Raw genomic sequence first — 12,397 nt, 5'->3', positions numbered from 1 at the left:
GGGCGTATTACGTGAACGGACCCATCTGATTGGCCGCATATCAGAAGGACTACATTTGATTGGTCAAATAATACTTCCGCGTAAAAAACAGAGCTGGTTTACAAAAAGTTGATGTATGACACGGATGGAAATGTTTGAACCAAACATTTATCACTGTTTTTGACGTGCTTTGCGATGGGCCTATCGCACGTCCGGTTATCGCGATGACGATAATTTTCCGATATATTGTGCAGCCCTAATGTGTATTTATTTGGCAGACGCTTTTATTCAAAGCAAAGTACAATTTTCAACCTATAGGGCATGTTGTGATCTGTGGAGTACCCGGAGGAAACCCACGCATGCATGGGGAGAACACGCAACTCCACGCACAAAGGTCGCAGCCAAGTGTTGAACCTGCAGCCTTCTTACTGCGAGGCAACAGTGCTAACAACAGCGCCATCATGCAGCCCGTGGATAAATGATCATCCCTAGTGTGCAGCTGTATATACATATGAGTTCTCTTTTTGAGTGATAAATCATTTACTGGCACGTCTCTGGTCAGTTATCTTTTCCTCCTAATAACCTTTTTTAAAAATCGTACAAAAACAGAAGGAAAAAGAACTCTCAATCAATTCTAGCCTCTAAAACAGGGAGGGATCTGCAATCAGTGGCTCTGGAACCACATCTGGCCCTTCAGCCTCCCTGATGTGGCTCCAAGAATGACAGGAACTGATGTTTACATTTAAAGAGCAAGTCACCCCTACCAGAGTCTCAACTAACTCAATTCCCACTTCCTGTTTGAAAAATGCAACAAATACTGTTACCTAGCAGACCGAGAGGATGGAGCCGCTAACAAATACACACACTCACGACATTGTGACATCACAATATACCATCTAACATCATAGCATGCCTCTTAGCCAATAGCGACGGCAGATTTAAATTCAAATGCAGTGCTGAGTTTTTACCTGACGACGGTGCATCACTGACAGTTTTAGGCAGATTATTTAAATTTTAACTAAGATGCACTAAAGTGCCGAATTATTGACTACACGTGTCTGCAGCACGATCAGACACTCATTTATATAATTTATCAGCAAAAAATGTTGATTTGGAGTGGATGATTGTGCATCACTGACAGTTTTAGGCAGAATATTTAAAGAGCAAGTCACCCCTACCAGAGTATTACTCCACTCCCACTTCCTGTTTGAAAAATGCAACAAATGCTGTTGCCTAGCAGACCGAGAGGGCGGAGCCGCTAACAAATACCCACACACACAGGCTCACAACAACATTGTGACATCATATCATACCAGCTAACATTCTAGGGTTAGCCAATAGCAATGGCAGATTTAAATTCAAATGCAGTGCAGTTTTTACCCGACAACGGCACAACACTGACAGTTTTAGGCAGAAAATTAAAACTAAAATGCACTAAAATCCAAAACTACTAACTACACGTGTCTGCAGCACGATCGGACACTCATTTATAGTTTATCAGCAAAAAAATGTTGATCTGGAGTGACTTGCTCTTTAAATAGACAATGGAATCTGGACTTTTAGCAGATTTGCTGTTCACATTTTTTACTAACTAAAGATAAATAAAAATACAAGAAGTTGGACTTTTTCACTCCTTTCACACAAAGTCAGTCATTTCTTTTAAATGGTAAATAGCCTGTATTTGTACAGTGCATTCTTAGATCCTGCAAACCCCAAAGCACTTCACAACACAATCAGTCATCCACCCATTCACACACTGGTGATGATGAATCTGGGATTTGAATTAGGCTTATAAAACAAAGCAAGCATGTATTTTCACCAACACACCTGGATGCTTTTGATTCCTGCCGTGCAGTAGTACTTCTTGATGTTCACGTCGATTTCTGTGTTTCCTACAAAGCTAAGACCAGGAAGGAGGAAAAAACAGGTGAAGAGTCATTTCTGCAGGAGCATTTATGCATTTTTACAAAAACATGCAAAATGAAAACAACTGCTAGTCAATAAAGGTTTGAACGGTAAATGGCCTGTATTTGATAAAGCGCCTTCTAGAGTCCTGGAACCCCCCAAGGCGCTTTACAACACAATCAAAACAAACAAAACCACTGTTTGTTGTGGTGAGTTAATCCTTCAGACCAGATGTGACACAGATTTTACTTTCATAAATAAAGAGCACGTCTATATAAGCCACTAAATAACAAAACATTCCACTGACTGTTGGGAGAAACTAAAGGAGCTAATTTTACACATAATGGAAAATGTATATTTGAAAAGATCTAAATCCATAAACTCCTCCTTTAGCTTGTGGAGCTTTACCTGATCTGCAGGTCCATGATGACCTGCCTCTTGTCTATATTTTCTGTGTAAACTTTCACTCCGTTCACTCTCAGCGGCTGCAGACACAAACACATCGAGAAGAAAGAAGCAAACTTTTACTTAAACTGAGCCAGAAGCTTTAACATTTCATTTTAAACTCATTTACTCTGGGAGTCCTAAAGGGTCAGTGAGAGAAAAATCCAAGATCCAAAAGATTTGACTGAATCTTTGTTTTAACCCTCCCACTGTCCTAATGGGTGTGGCAGGGGTGAGGAGTGAGCACCACCTCACCCCTGCCACGTGGACCTCAAGGGATAAACCATCAATCCTGCTCAATGGTCAACTTTCCTCACAAGGTCACCCATAAAGACAGTGGGAGGGTCAAACTAATCAAACGAAACCATCCTATTACCTCCACTTACAAATGTCAGTTACACTCCTCACCACCTAAATCACTGTTTCACTCACCTACTCTCGAGTCTGAGCAGACATCCAGGATTTTAAATTAAATATTAGAAGATCTGATCCCAGGTCAAATTTAAACTTTTTTGTAAGACCACTGATGAGGCCAACAGCCTTTAATTTAAGGTGGTATCACTTGTTCCAAAGACAAATGACTGTTGCTGGTGATGAAGAGGCAGAGCAGCAAAAGCTAAATGGACTGATGGATTCGCTCTAATGCAGCATGTGAAGGAAAGCGAGCAGAGGCCCAGCATCACCTTGTCGCCCATGTCGATCTTGGTGAAGCTGAAGGTGCTGAGGTGGGCGTTGGCCCCCTGCACCGCCGGCTCGATGGTCTCTCTGAACAACTTGTCCACAAACTGGCAGATGAACGGCCACATCTGCTTCACGGTCTGATGGAGGACGGGGAGAGAAGAGAGAGAGAGGGTGAATATTTCACTTTTAGGTAGATGGGTGAGTTTTCCTCAACAGCTTGTGTTTATAATTGACACAGCAGCAGGTTTTATAAAACATACAAATATGGTTTCTGCACCATTGGTCCTTAACTCGTTCACTGCCAATGATGACTAAAGTCGTCATTTGTATTTTCTTACCGTTTGGGCATCGGAACGAGCCCCCGCGCTGAGAGAACAAACATCTCAGCTCTAAAGTCGATCTTCATACACGTACGTCACACGTCACATGATCAGGAAGCAGAAAATCCATGTGTTAGGAGATTGTTTTGGGCCATTCCTGAAAAAAAAGTGAGGCGCGAACCGGAAAAGCGTCTGCCGATCACAATTCAACAACGGATTATGAAAGAACGGACACTGCTCGAAACACACGGATTCTTCCTGATGTAAGAGGTGAGTTGTTGGGTAATTTTATCAATCCAGGATTACCCCAGAGAGAGTTCAAAGCACAGGGGGTTATGGTAATTAATTTATCAAAACCAATACCAATAATCAACAATCAATTTAGACTTTGCAAAGTGGAGAGGAAATGGGATACACACCACACAACGGTCGCCAGTTTCACTCTCATCAGACAGAGTCCTCCGAAAGTATTTATTCAGCAGACACACAAAAAGATTACGCACATACATTTACACACACACACATTCGAGGTTCTCAGGCAAGAAGCCATAAAAAGGCAGACTAAGCTCCAGGTGCATTTCTAAATCAACCAAAGCAGTCTGGACTCCACTTTGTTTTGGTTGTTTTGGCGTCGACATCATCCTAGCGCGCAACGTTCTGTGACTCTTAAAAAAACTATAAAAACGGTGAGAAACGCTGGCAGCTAAGGGCTTTAACGATCAGGAAACGGCTGGCAGTGAATGAGTTAAAAGGATGACTCATAGGATACGCATTAGCCTTCTGACTGGCCTCAGTCTGGGGAAACAGTGTTCACGTCCTTCAGGACTGGTGAGCTAATGGTTTGTCTAAGTGTCTGCCGTCTTAAATCAGCTCCAGTCACTTCTTCATTCATGGGTGTGTTTAAATATCAGCAGCTGAAGCAGGTTTTAGCTCTTCCAGGGGTCAAGTCGAGCAGGACTTCAATATTTCTGCCAGAAAAATCTCATAATGTGGAACTGATGGCTCATGAAGAGTAATCAGATATAAGGCTGATTCTGATGATGAAACCAGCTCATCCACACTTCTAACGGCAGCAAAATCATTTAAACTGCTGAAGCATTTAAATAATAACTAACCTGAGATTATTTATAGCAGCATAGTAATTACTAATATAAAGAACTGAAAAACAAAATATAAAATAAAAATTTTCCTCATATTTTTGGGGATATCTAAAAAACATTTTTTCCTAAAATTTCATTTGTTTTTGCTTGTATAAAATCTAATAAATTAACAATAAAATGTGTCCAAAGTTAGCTTTAGCTAATGCTCCAGGCTTGATGGGTTTAGTTTCATTCCTGCTTTTAATCTGGGCTTTACTGTGTAAAACACACACACACACACACACACACGCGCACACACATACACACACACACACACGCGCACGCACGCGCACGCACGCACACACACACACACACCCTAAAACTCGAAATGTCACTCGCTTCATCCCCGAACAGACATAAAGTTGTGCTGTCCTCAGACAACCCATCAGCACTCAACAGGTAAATTATGGTCACTCGGTTTTTTAAAGGAGCATCAGCGTGGGCCTTGAAACTCAGAGTACACCATTCATAATTTAAAACACTACGGCTGTAAACATTGATTTGCATGTGTAGGTAGTGAGAAGCTGTTCTTTTTGGCTCACATTCATCCATTAATGTTATACTGGAAGTACCAGAGAACTTTTACCGTTAAGTGATGCTCTTCCTGAAGCTATCTCACTACACCCACACCTGTCTCGCCACACTGGGACAGGGTCTCCCCGAGCTCCAGATTCAGCTCCTATTTATAAAACCTACCTGCCTGCTTCCGAACGGGCTTCTGTGGATGACGAGGAGCAGTGGGCGAGTTTTTCTGTAAGCAGGTCAGGTGTGTGTGTGTGTGTGTGTGTGTGTGTGTGTATGTGTGTGTGTGTGTGTGTGTGTGTGTGTGTGTGTGTGTGTGTGTGTGTGTGTGTGTGTGTGTGTGTGTGTGTGTGCGTGTGCGTGTGCGTGTGTGTGTACCTTATTGAGCCACTCCACTCTCTCCACATCTGGATAATGGACCTGCAATACAACACAAAACCATTCTGGGTTTGAGAGCTGTACTGGTTTCTGGTTTCTGCACAGTTCTGACCTGCTGATCCTGATTTACTTCAAAAACTGTAATTAACAAACACTTTCTTAAAATTTCCGATCAAGTGGAACTGAGTGATTCTGGAAGTAAGAACCACCACATCACCGTTCTGTTATCGCTCGCCAGAATTCTTCTGAGTAGTTTTGGGTAAATGATGCATTCAAGGACTAAATAATAACAGTATTTTTTTACATTTGAACTGATCCTGCTGGATATTGGGCCATTCTGATCCCCAGATGATTTCAGAGCATCATTCAACTCTGGGATTATCTGCCTTTTAATCTTTTACAGGGTTGAACTTCGAGCTTCTTCGCTGCTGCCTGAAAAGCCAAAACCCAACGATACTCCAGTAACAGTTTTCAGAGTCTTCTTTGGCACGCTTACCTTTAAATAAAGCATAATATCAATAATATTTATTCATAAAGCACATTTTAAAGTAGGACCAAAGTGCTGTGAAAAAAATCATCACTAAGACGATTAAAACAAATGTAAATTAGGAACTAAATAAGTGTTCAGTTTAAAACAATACCAGAATAAAATTCACACAATTACATCAGGATGTAAACAAAATCTCCACAAGATAAAAGCCAAAAACAAAAACAAACACGTTTTCTCCCGGTATTAAAGGTATACACCACCCAAAGTGAAATTTTGTCTATTTCCATATTCACCAGAGACGGTTACAGTGGTGATTTGTCGTAACGTAGTCCCAAGTCTAAGGCGGTTCCTGGAAATGCTTCGTGTTACGTCTCACTTTTCATGTGCAGTGGGCATGACTCACCAGGAATAATTGGTATCATTGCTGAGAAATTTAAATCACTTTGCACACAAAATGCTAGTTCCTGCTACTCATGTCCATTGTTTATGCTAAGCTAAAGCAGATGGGCTGCTGCCAGACCAGGAGAATTACTGCGCTGGTTACAAAATGTTTTTTTCTTACTTATCTAACTCCGGGAATACGGAAATAAATTACATTTCACTTAAAGCTGGAATATCCTTTAAATGAAATAGCAGAGTAACTAGACGTGTTGTTCTTTTATATTCTCTGATGTAAAACTCTGATAAATTACCCTGATGAAGGGAAAAAGCAGAAATTGATGTTTCTTCTCCTGGGAACTTGTTAATTTCATATTTTAATTTTTCCAAGAAAATGAATCATAGTAAATTGAATTAGAAAATGTTATTACTTTTAGTCTGATGAGGTCAAATTCTGTTCTTGTGAATATCTCAGAAACCAGGAGCTCAAATTGAGTCCAATGTGTACCAACGTCACCACGGTGTGTTTGTATAACTAATGTTAAATAAAAACATCAAAGAGGGAAAATAAAGAAATGGTGGAAAGATGTTTTAATTTGGATTGTTTTCATCTTGGATGGAAGCAGAAATGTGATGAAAGTATTGTATGAATGGATTAAAACATCCAATCAGACTGGACCTGGATGCTAGAGATGAATCAACACTTGTTATGGCCGTTAAAGCTTATATTGCATTCTTATTTCTCTACACGTGTGACAGAGACTACACCAACTCCTCTGTCTCTGCTCCAGTTAAACACTCCCACAATCCATTGCTGCATCACTATCACATGACCAACCAAACATCACATGTATAGCACTTTGGGCCACCATGACTGGCGGTGTAAAGCTGCTCTACAAATAAATAAACGATGATAATGATGATGATGATGATGGATATAGAACCAGAACACAAAATAATGCCATATCTGTGTATCAATATTTTCTACTTATAACCCCCGTTAAAAATATGACACCACTCTCAGAGATGAGACCATGTAGAACCAGAAATTTAAATGTTACTTTTTCTAAAAGCAGTTACTTTTGAATTTAGCTCTTAATCCATTTAATGCTAAAGTAAGTCAGAATAATAATCTGCAGAGCCGTTTCAGCACAGAGAAGAACCTCGTAAACCCGTGGATGTGCTGCATAAACAAGCCCTCTTGGATCACATTTCGTCTGCCTGCAGCTAGACAACACCCACGGCAGCACAGAGCTCCACATGTCCTGATATGCAGAACTGTTTTACATCTTCTTAACTCCTGGAACACCTCAAAAGGAGAACAGACCTAAAGAAAGACATTGACGGGGCCTTTAACAGACAGATGAAGGGAGACTTGTTCTGATCCGAGACCCGTAATAGCTGGAGCATCGCAGTTTGTTCTTCTGATGGTGAAACTCACACCTCTCTCCAGCCCCAACCAACACTAACTGTCCGAAAAAAGTGAAAATCAGCTCATCCTTCTTGTTATCAGCTTAAAACGCCTTTCAGCAAAACATCAACAGATTCCAGCGTGATGATGACAGCGACTCGACACATGACAACAAAAACATTTTTGCTTCAAGCTTCAGAAAAGGCTCAAATGTGCAAAAGAACAGAAAAGCTAAACAAAGAGCTGCAGCTTCAAGCAGGTTTAGCCTGAGGAAATGTCCTTTTTGGTCCTGTTCTCCTCTAATGCTTTAAGATGTTTGTTTAAAACAAAGCTCGTATTAATCCTAAACAGCTGCATATCAGAGGACATGTTCCACTTTTGAAAATAAATCTTTAAAATAAAAAACAACCTGATATCCTCAAATCTCAAAAATACCAAGGAACCACAGAGATTTGGTTTTTATTTTGATGTAAATCGACGGAGATGAAAGATTTTTTCATGATGGGATTTTATTCCATATCGTTCAATCCTACGTACATCCACAGAACAACAAGGGGGTTCTGGAAACTCACTCTGACATCCACGCTGCCTTTCCCACACAACACAGCAACCCTCGTCCTTTTCTCAGCAAACCTGCATGTGACAGAAGATTTTCATCAGAGCCTAGACTTAGTTTGAATGGATTTAAATGGAAGCCACCTCCCAGTAAAGCTCATCAGCCCTCCAGGACAAACAGCTACAGGACTCCAGCGTGAACACAAAAGGACATCTGTCTGACGAGGACGGAGCTACTAACGAGGGTTAAACAGACGTGTCAAAACCCAAACTAAATAGGATGAAATCATGTTTCACAAATAAAAACAGCCTCAGCTCTTGTGTAAAGCTGTTTGTTCCTCCCTCCCCTGCAGCAGAACACAACATGAAGGGAAGAGGGGTGAAAACTGCCTGCTGCTGGAACGGCTGAACACAGCCAGCTTGTTTCCTTTGAGGCTGTTTCAGTAAGAAAACTATGATGGAAAAACAGCCTCGTTGAGTTTAACCTAAACTTTTCCACCAACTCACTTCAGACCTAAAACAACCCCGTCTAACCAAACTCCTCCAACTCCACATGCCAGACCTCAACAGCAGTTTACAGAAACAATCAAACCATTCAGATCCCAAACTCTGACATGAATCCATTTCAGTTTTCATTAGTCAAAACTGTGTTACTAAAACCTTCTTCAGTAGAAAAGAACAAATATACAAGGATGTAAGTGAAGATTATGCAGGTGGAATAAAAAGGACTTCTCTTCTGGCACTCGCAGAGTACAGACGCTTCCCTTTTTGCTCCCTTATCTTTTTTTCCCAAGGCTCTTTGTCCTGTCTGCCCACAGAGCGCTTCTCTGCACTTCTCCTGAAAATCCCCCCTTTTTTTTTTTTAGAAATGAATTTAATTAATTGGTCATTCTACGCAATTGATAAGATTTTTTCAATGATGAGAACGGAGCAGGGGGCTCCTACTTGCCCGCAAGGGACACACCTATTGGGGTATATGCTCGATTCCTGGAAAGAATGGAGGATCGTATGCCTCTCCCAGTTGTCCATTGAGGACATCGAATATGTGTGGATATTTGGCCTGATGATCACTGGATTTCTTCTGATTGGAGTGGGAGGATATCTGGTTTTCTGGAAATTTGGGAAGACGGGAGCGATTGGAGGGCGACCCGCACCCACGGAAAGCACCGTTCGTGTAGAGACCTCACAGACTGGGACGACTCGAGGTGAATCGTAAGCTGGACAGTGTTCTAGCTGCGCTACCGGTATTAGTGCGTAAAATGGAGGTCATCTTGGAGAGGGTCACCGGACGTTGTGGAGATGTTTAAAACCTGAATTGGCTTCACTGGAGGACTTGAATGATCAGTTACAGACTTGAAGGCAGAGAGAAAAATTATCTCTGCCTGACCCAAACAAAGTCTTGTTATCCGAATCTGACGGCATGGCAGCCTTGTGAATGCCAACAACAAAACCCCCACCAAGGAATGCAGACAGATGCTGTGAAAACCCGACCTACCCCCCACCCCCCACCCCCACCCCCTGCCTTCGGATTGGTGGACTTCAGCCTGGCGAGGTCATCATACTGCAGGTGTCAATGTGCTCTGGATGAGCGCCGTATAGGGCTGCTCTCGCTGGGGAAACAGGATCTCAGACACCCCCCCCCCCCCCCCCCTGCAGGTATCGCGTCGATGATATATTTGCGATATATTGTGCAGCCCTAGGCAAGACAATTAACCCGCCTTGCCTGCTGGTGGTGGTCGGACGAACCAGTGATGCCAGTGCTTGGAAGCCTTGCCTCTGTCAGTACGACCCAGGGCAGCTGTGGCTACACCATAGCTCATCACCACCAGTGTGTGTGTGTGTGTGTGTGTGTGTGTGTGTGTGTGTGTGTGTGTGTGTGTGTGTGTGTGTGTGTGTGTGTGTGTGTGTGTGTGTGTGTGTGTGTGTGTGTGTGTGAATGGGTAAATGATACACTGTAGTGTAAAGCACTTTGGAGTCCTCTGACTCTGAAAGGCGCTACACAAGTGCGGTGGTTTAGCATTTATCATTTGTAAAGCTGATTTAAAGTCAGACGCATTCCTGGGAAGCCCGTGCTGCTGCAGAATTTAATTTAAATGAATTTATGTTCCTGAATAACATCATAAAATAAATGCTCACAAATATTTTCAACAAATTTTGTTTTACCAGTTTTTAATCATTTATAATTGGTCAGTTGATTTGACTTCTTTGATTGACTTTAAGTCTGATTTTAATATTGAGCAGTGCACAAAATTAAGATTACAAAGGTGTTTAAAGTCAGTGTTTACATTTGTGCATCAGCTGATATTATTAGTGACATTTTATCCTGCAAATAAGGTGGAAAACATTTAGATTTCAGCTATGAAAATTGGCCCAAAAACCGAGCAGCACATATCGGCCATTTGCTGACCATCATCTATCAGCGTTGGCATTTGCAAAAGAACAGCCAGCGTGTGCCTGCTTTTTAAAGTTGACTTTTACTATTTAGGAATATGATGACTTCTTGTTTTTCTAAATGCCACGAAAGAAGCAACAAAGTAGAAGTGAAATCTAAAGGCTTTTTGTTTCTGGTTAGGTTTAGGAATTCAACAGTTAGTTACTCAGACTATTTCCTGCGTGCCATTACCTCCACCCTTCTTGGCCTCCAAACCAGGAGCTGCTGCCCACACGGCCTATCAAGCCTCGTTCCAGGAATATTTACTGAGAGCCGAGCCAGGAGGAGAGAATAACCCTTCCACCCAAATCCATTTCAGATATGAGTGCTGCAGATTCACTGCAGACATTTTTCAGGTTAGCTTTCCAGACGGAGTACAAATTGGTTTATAAGCTAGCCAGCGATCCATTAGGTAGGACTGGGCTTATTACACAGGAAAACCCCTCCGCGATGTAACCGCATGAGAATTTAATAAACAAGAATTTCAGAAACAATTAGAATTGTTCCTTTTTGATAAAACACTTAATTTATTGGTTGTCATTATTGTGTGAAGCACATTTAATGCAACATGGCAAAAATGCTCCAGATAACATCTCCCGTGCCACCTTTATTACTGCACATAAGTATCTGGATAGCTCATCAGCTCATCAGTAATTACTGATCAGAATGCAAACTAGTGAGATACAAATTCTGAATAATTTTAAAATCAAAACGAGTAACTCCCTTTCACATCAAATGCTCCACATGAGCAGGCTGGAGGATACAGCACAGAGGTTGGCATCAGTTTAAAGCTGCTGCATGATGACTGCAGGAGGTTTTAGGAGCGCTTTGAGGTCAGTGTCACAGAGGTGAAGCAGATAGAAGATCTTGTGCAAAGACAGCAACAAAATGACAGCTATGGAGTGTGTTTACATCTAAAGTTCACTGCAGACTGTTTCACACTGGTGCATTAGGAGGACATTTTATTGCTCTGACATCATTTGACCGCTTATTTCATCGCTACCCTTTATGTAAGGTAAACATTCAGATGTTAATTTTACCTGCTTTGTTTGAATATCAGCAGGTTACGAACAAGGATGGAGACAAAAGATGAGGTTTCTCTAGTTCTCTGTGACAGCTGCAGATTCTGAAGATGTGTGTTTATGTGCTTCTGAGTGATGAGAGAAGGACACTGGTGTTATAACCGAGGACAGAAAAGGTGATGCAAGAACAGCAGCCTCATCTAGCTGAAGGGGGACTGAGTACAGCCTGTGGCCCTCAGAATCGTTTTGAGAGACGAGACTCCATAAATATCCCGTCAGCATTGACTGTTGATGCAGCGCACCAGACTAAAACCAAAGGTGACAGATCATCTGCTGCTGTGGCCCCCGGACTCTGGACATCTCTCCTCCTGGGCCTGAGACCAGTGGACTCAGGGGTCTCCTTTAAAAAGCAGCTGAAGACTCACCGGTTCAGGCTTTGGTGTGACCTTCATCACCACCCTCTCCTTATTCTGCCCTTTCTACCAACTCTGTCTTTCCCAGGATCCACTGATTACCTCTTTATCCATTTTCTCTTTCCCTTTCCTTACATTTTAATCACTATTTTTTTTCTCATTTTGATATTTTTAAAATCTTTTTTAAAAATATATATTTTTGTTCTTGTGATTTTTATCTTGAGAAGCATTGTAAGAACGATCATTTTCTTTCTTTTTTCGGATATCTGTTTTGAAATATGTTAAGATGACATTTTTCTACAGTTTAAAGCTACTGCGTTGTTCAGAGC

At 41.6% G+C, this 12,397-nt stretch overlaps 1 protein-coding gene across 4 annotated transcripts in view; it reads right to left on the bottom strand.

Annotated features, from left to right (window-relative positions):
- esyt2a (extended synaptotagmin-like protein 2a) overlaps positions 1 to 12,397 on the bottom strand; it is a 66,522-nt gene that overhangs the window by 41,054 nt on the left and 13,071 nt on the right. For all 4 annotated transcript variants that reach the window (XM_015956009.3, XM_070541538.1, XM_015956010.3 and 1 more), the window contains exons 3-6: positions 5,369 to 5,410; positions 3,012 to 3,146; positions 2,293 to 2,369; positions 1,807 to 1,879 (exon numbers count right to left, since the gene is read on the bottom strand). In XM_015956009.3, the coding sequence (XP_015811495.3) occupies positions 1,807 to 1,879; positions 2,293 to 2,369; positions 3,012 to 3,146; positions 5,369 to 5,410 (327 nt within the window). The remainder of the gene's footprint in view (positions 1 to 1,806; positions 1,880 to 2,292; positions 2,370 to 3,011; positions 3,147 to 5,368; positions 5,411 to 12,397) is intronic.

This window comes from Nothobranchius furzeri, chromosome 11, assembly GCF_043380555.1.
Source record: "Nothobranchius furzeri strain GRZ-AD chromosome 11, NfurGRZ-RIMD1, whole genome shotgun sequence".
Lineage (NCBI taxonomy): Eukaryota > Metazoa > Chordata > Actinopteri > Cyprinodontiformes > Nothobranchiidae > Nothobranchius > Nothobranchius furzeri.
Note: the sequence above shows the minus strand (reverse complement) of the source record. Positions and strands in the feature narration are given on the sequence as shown.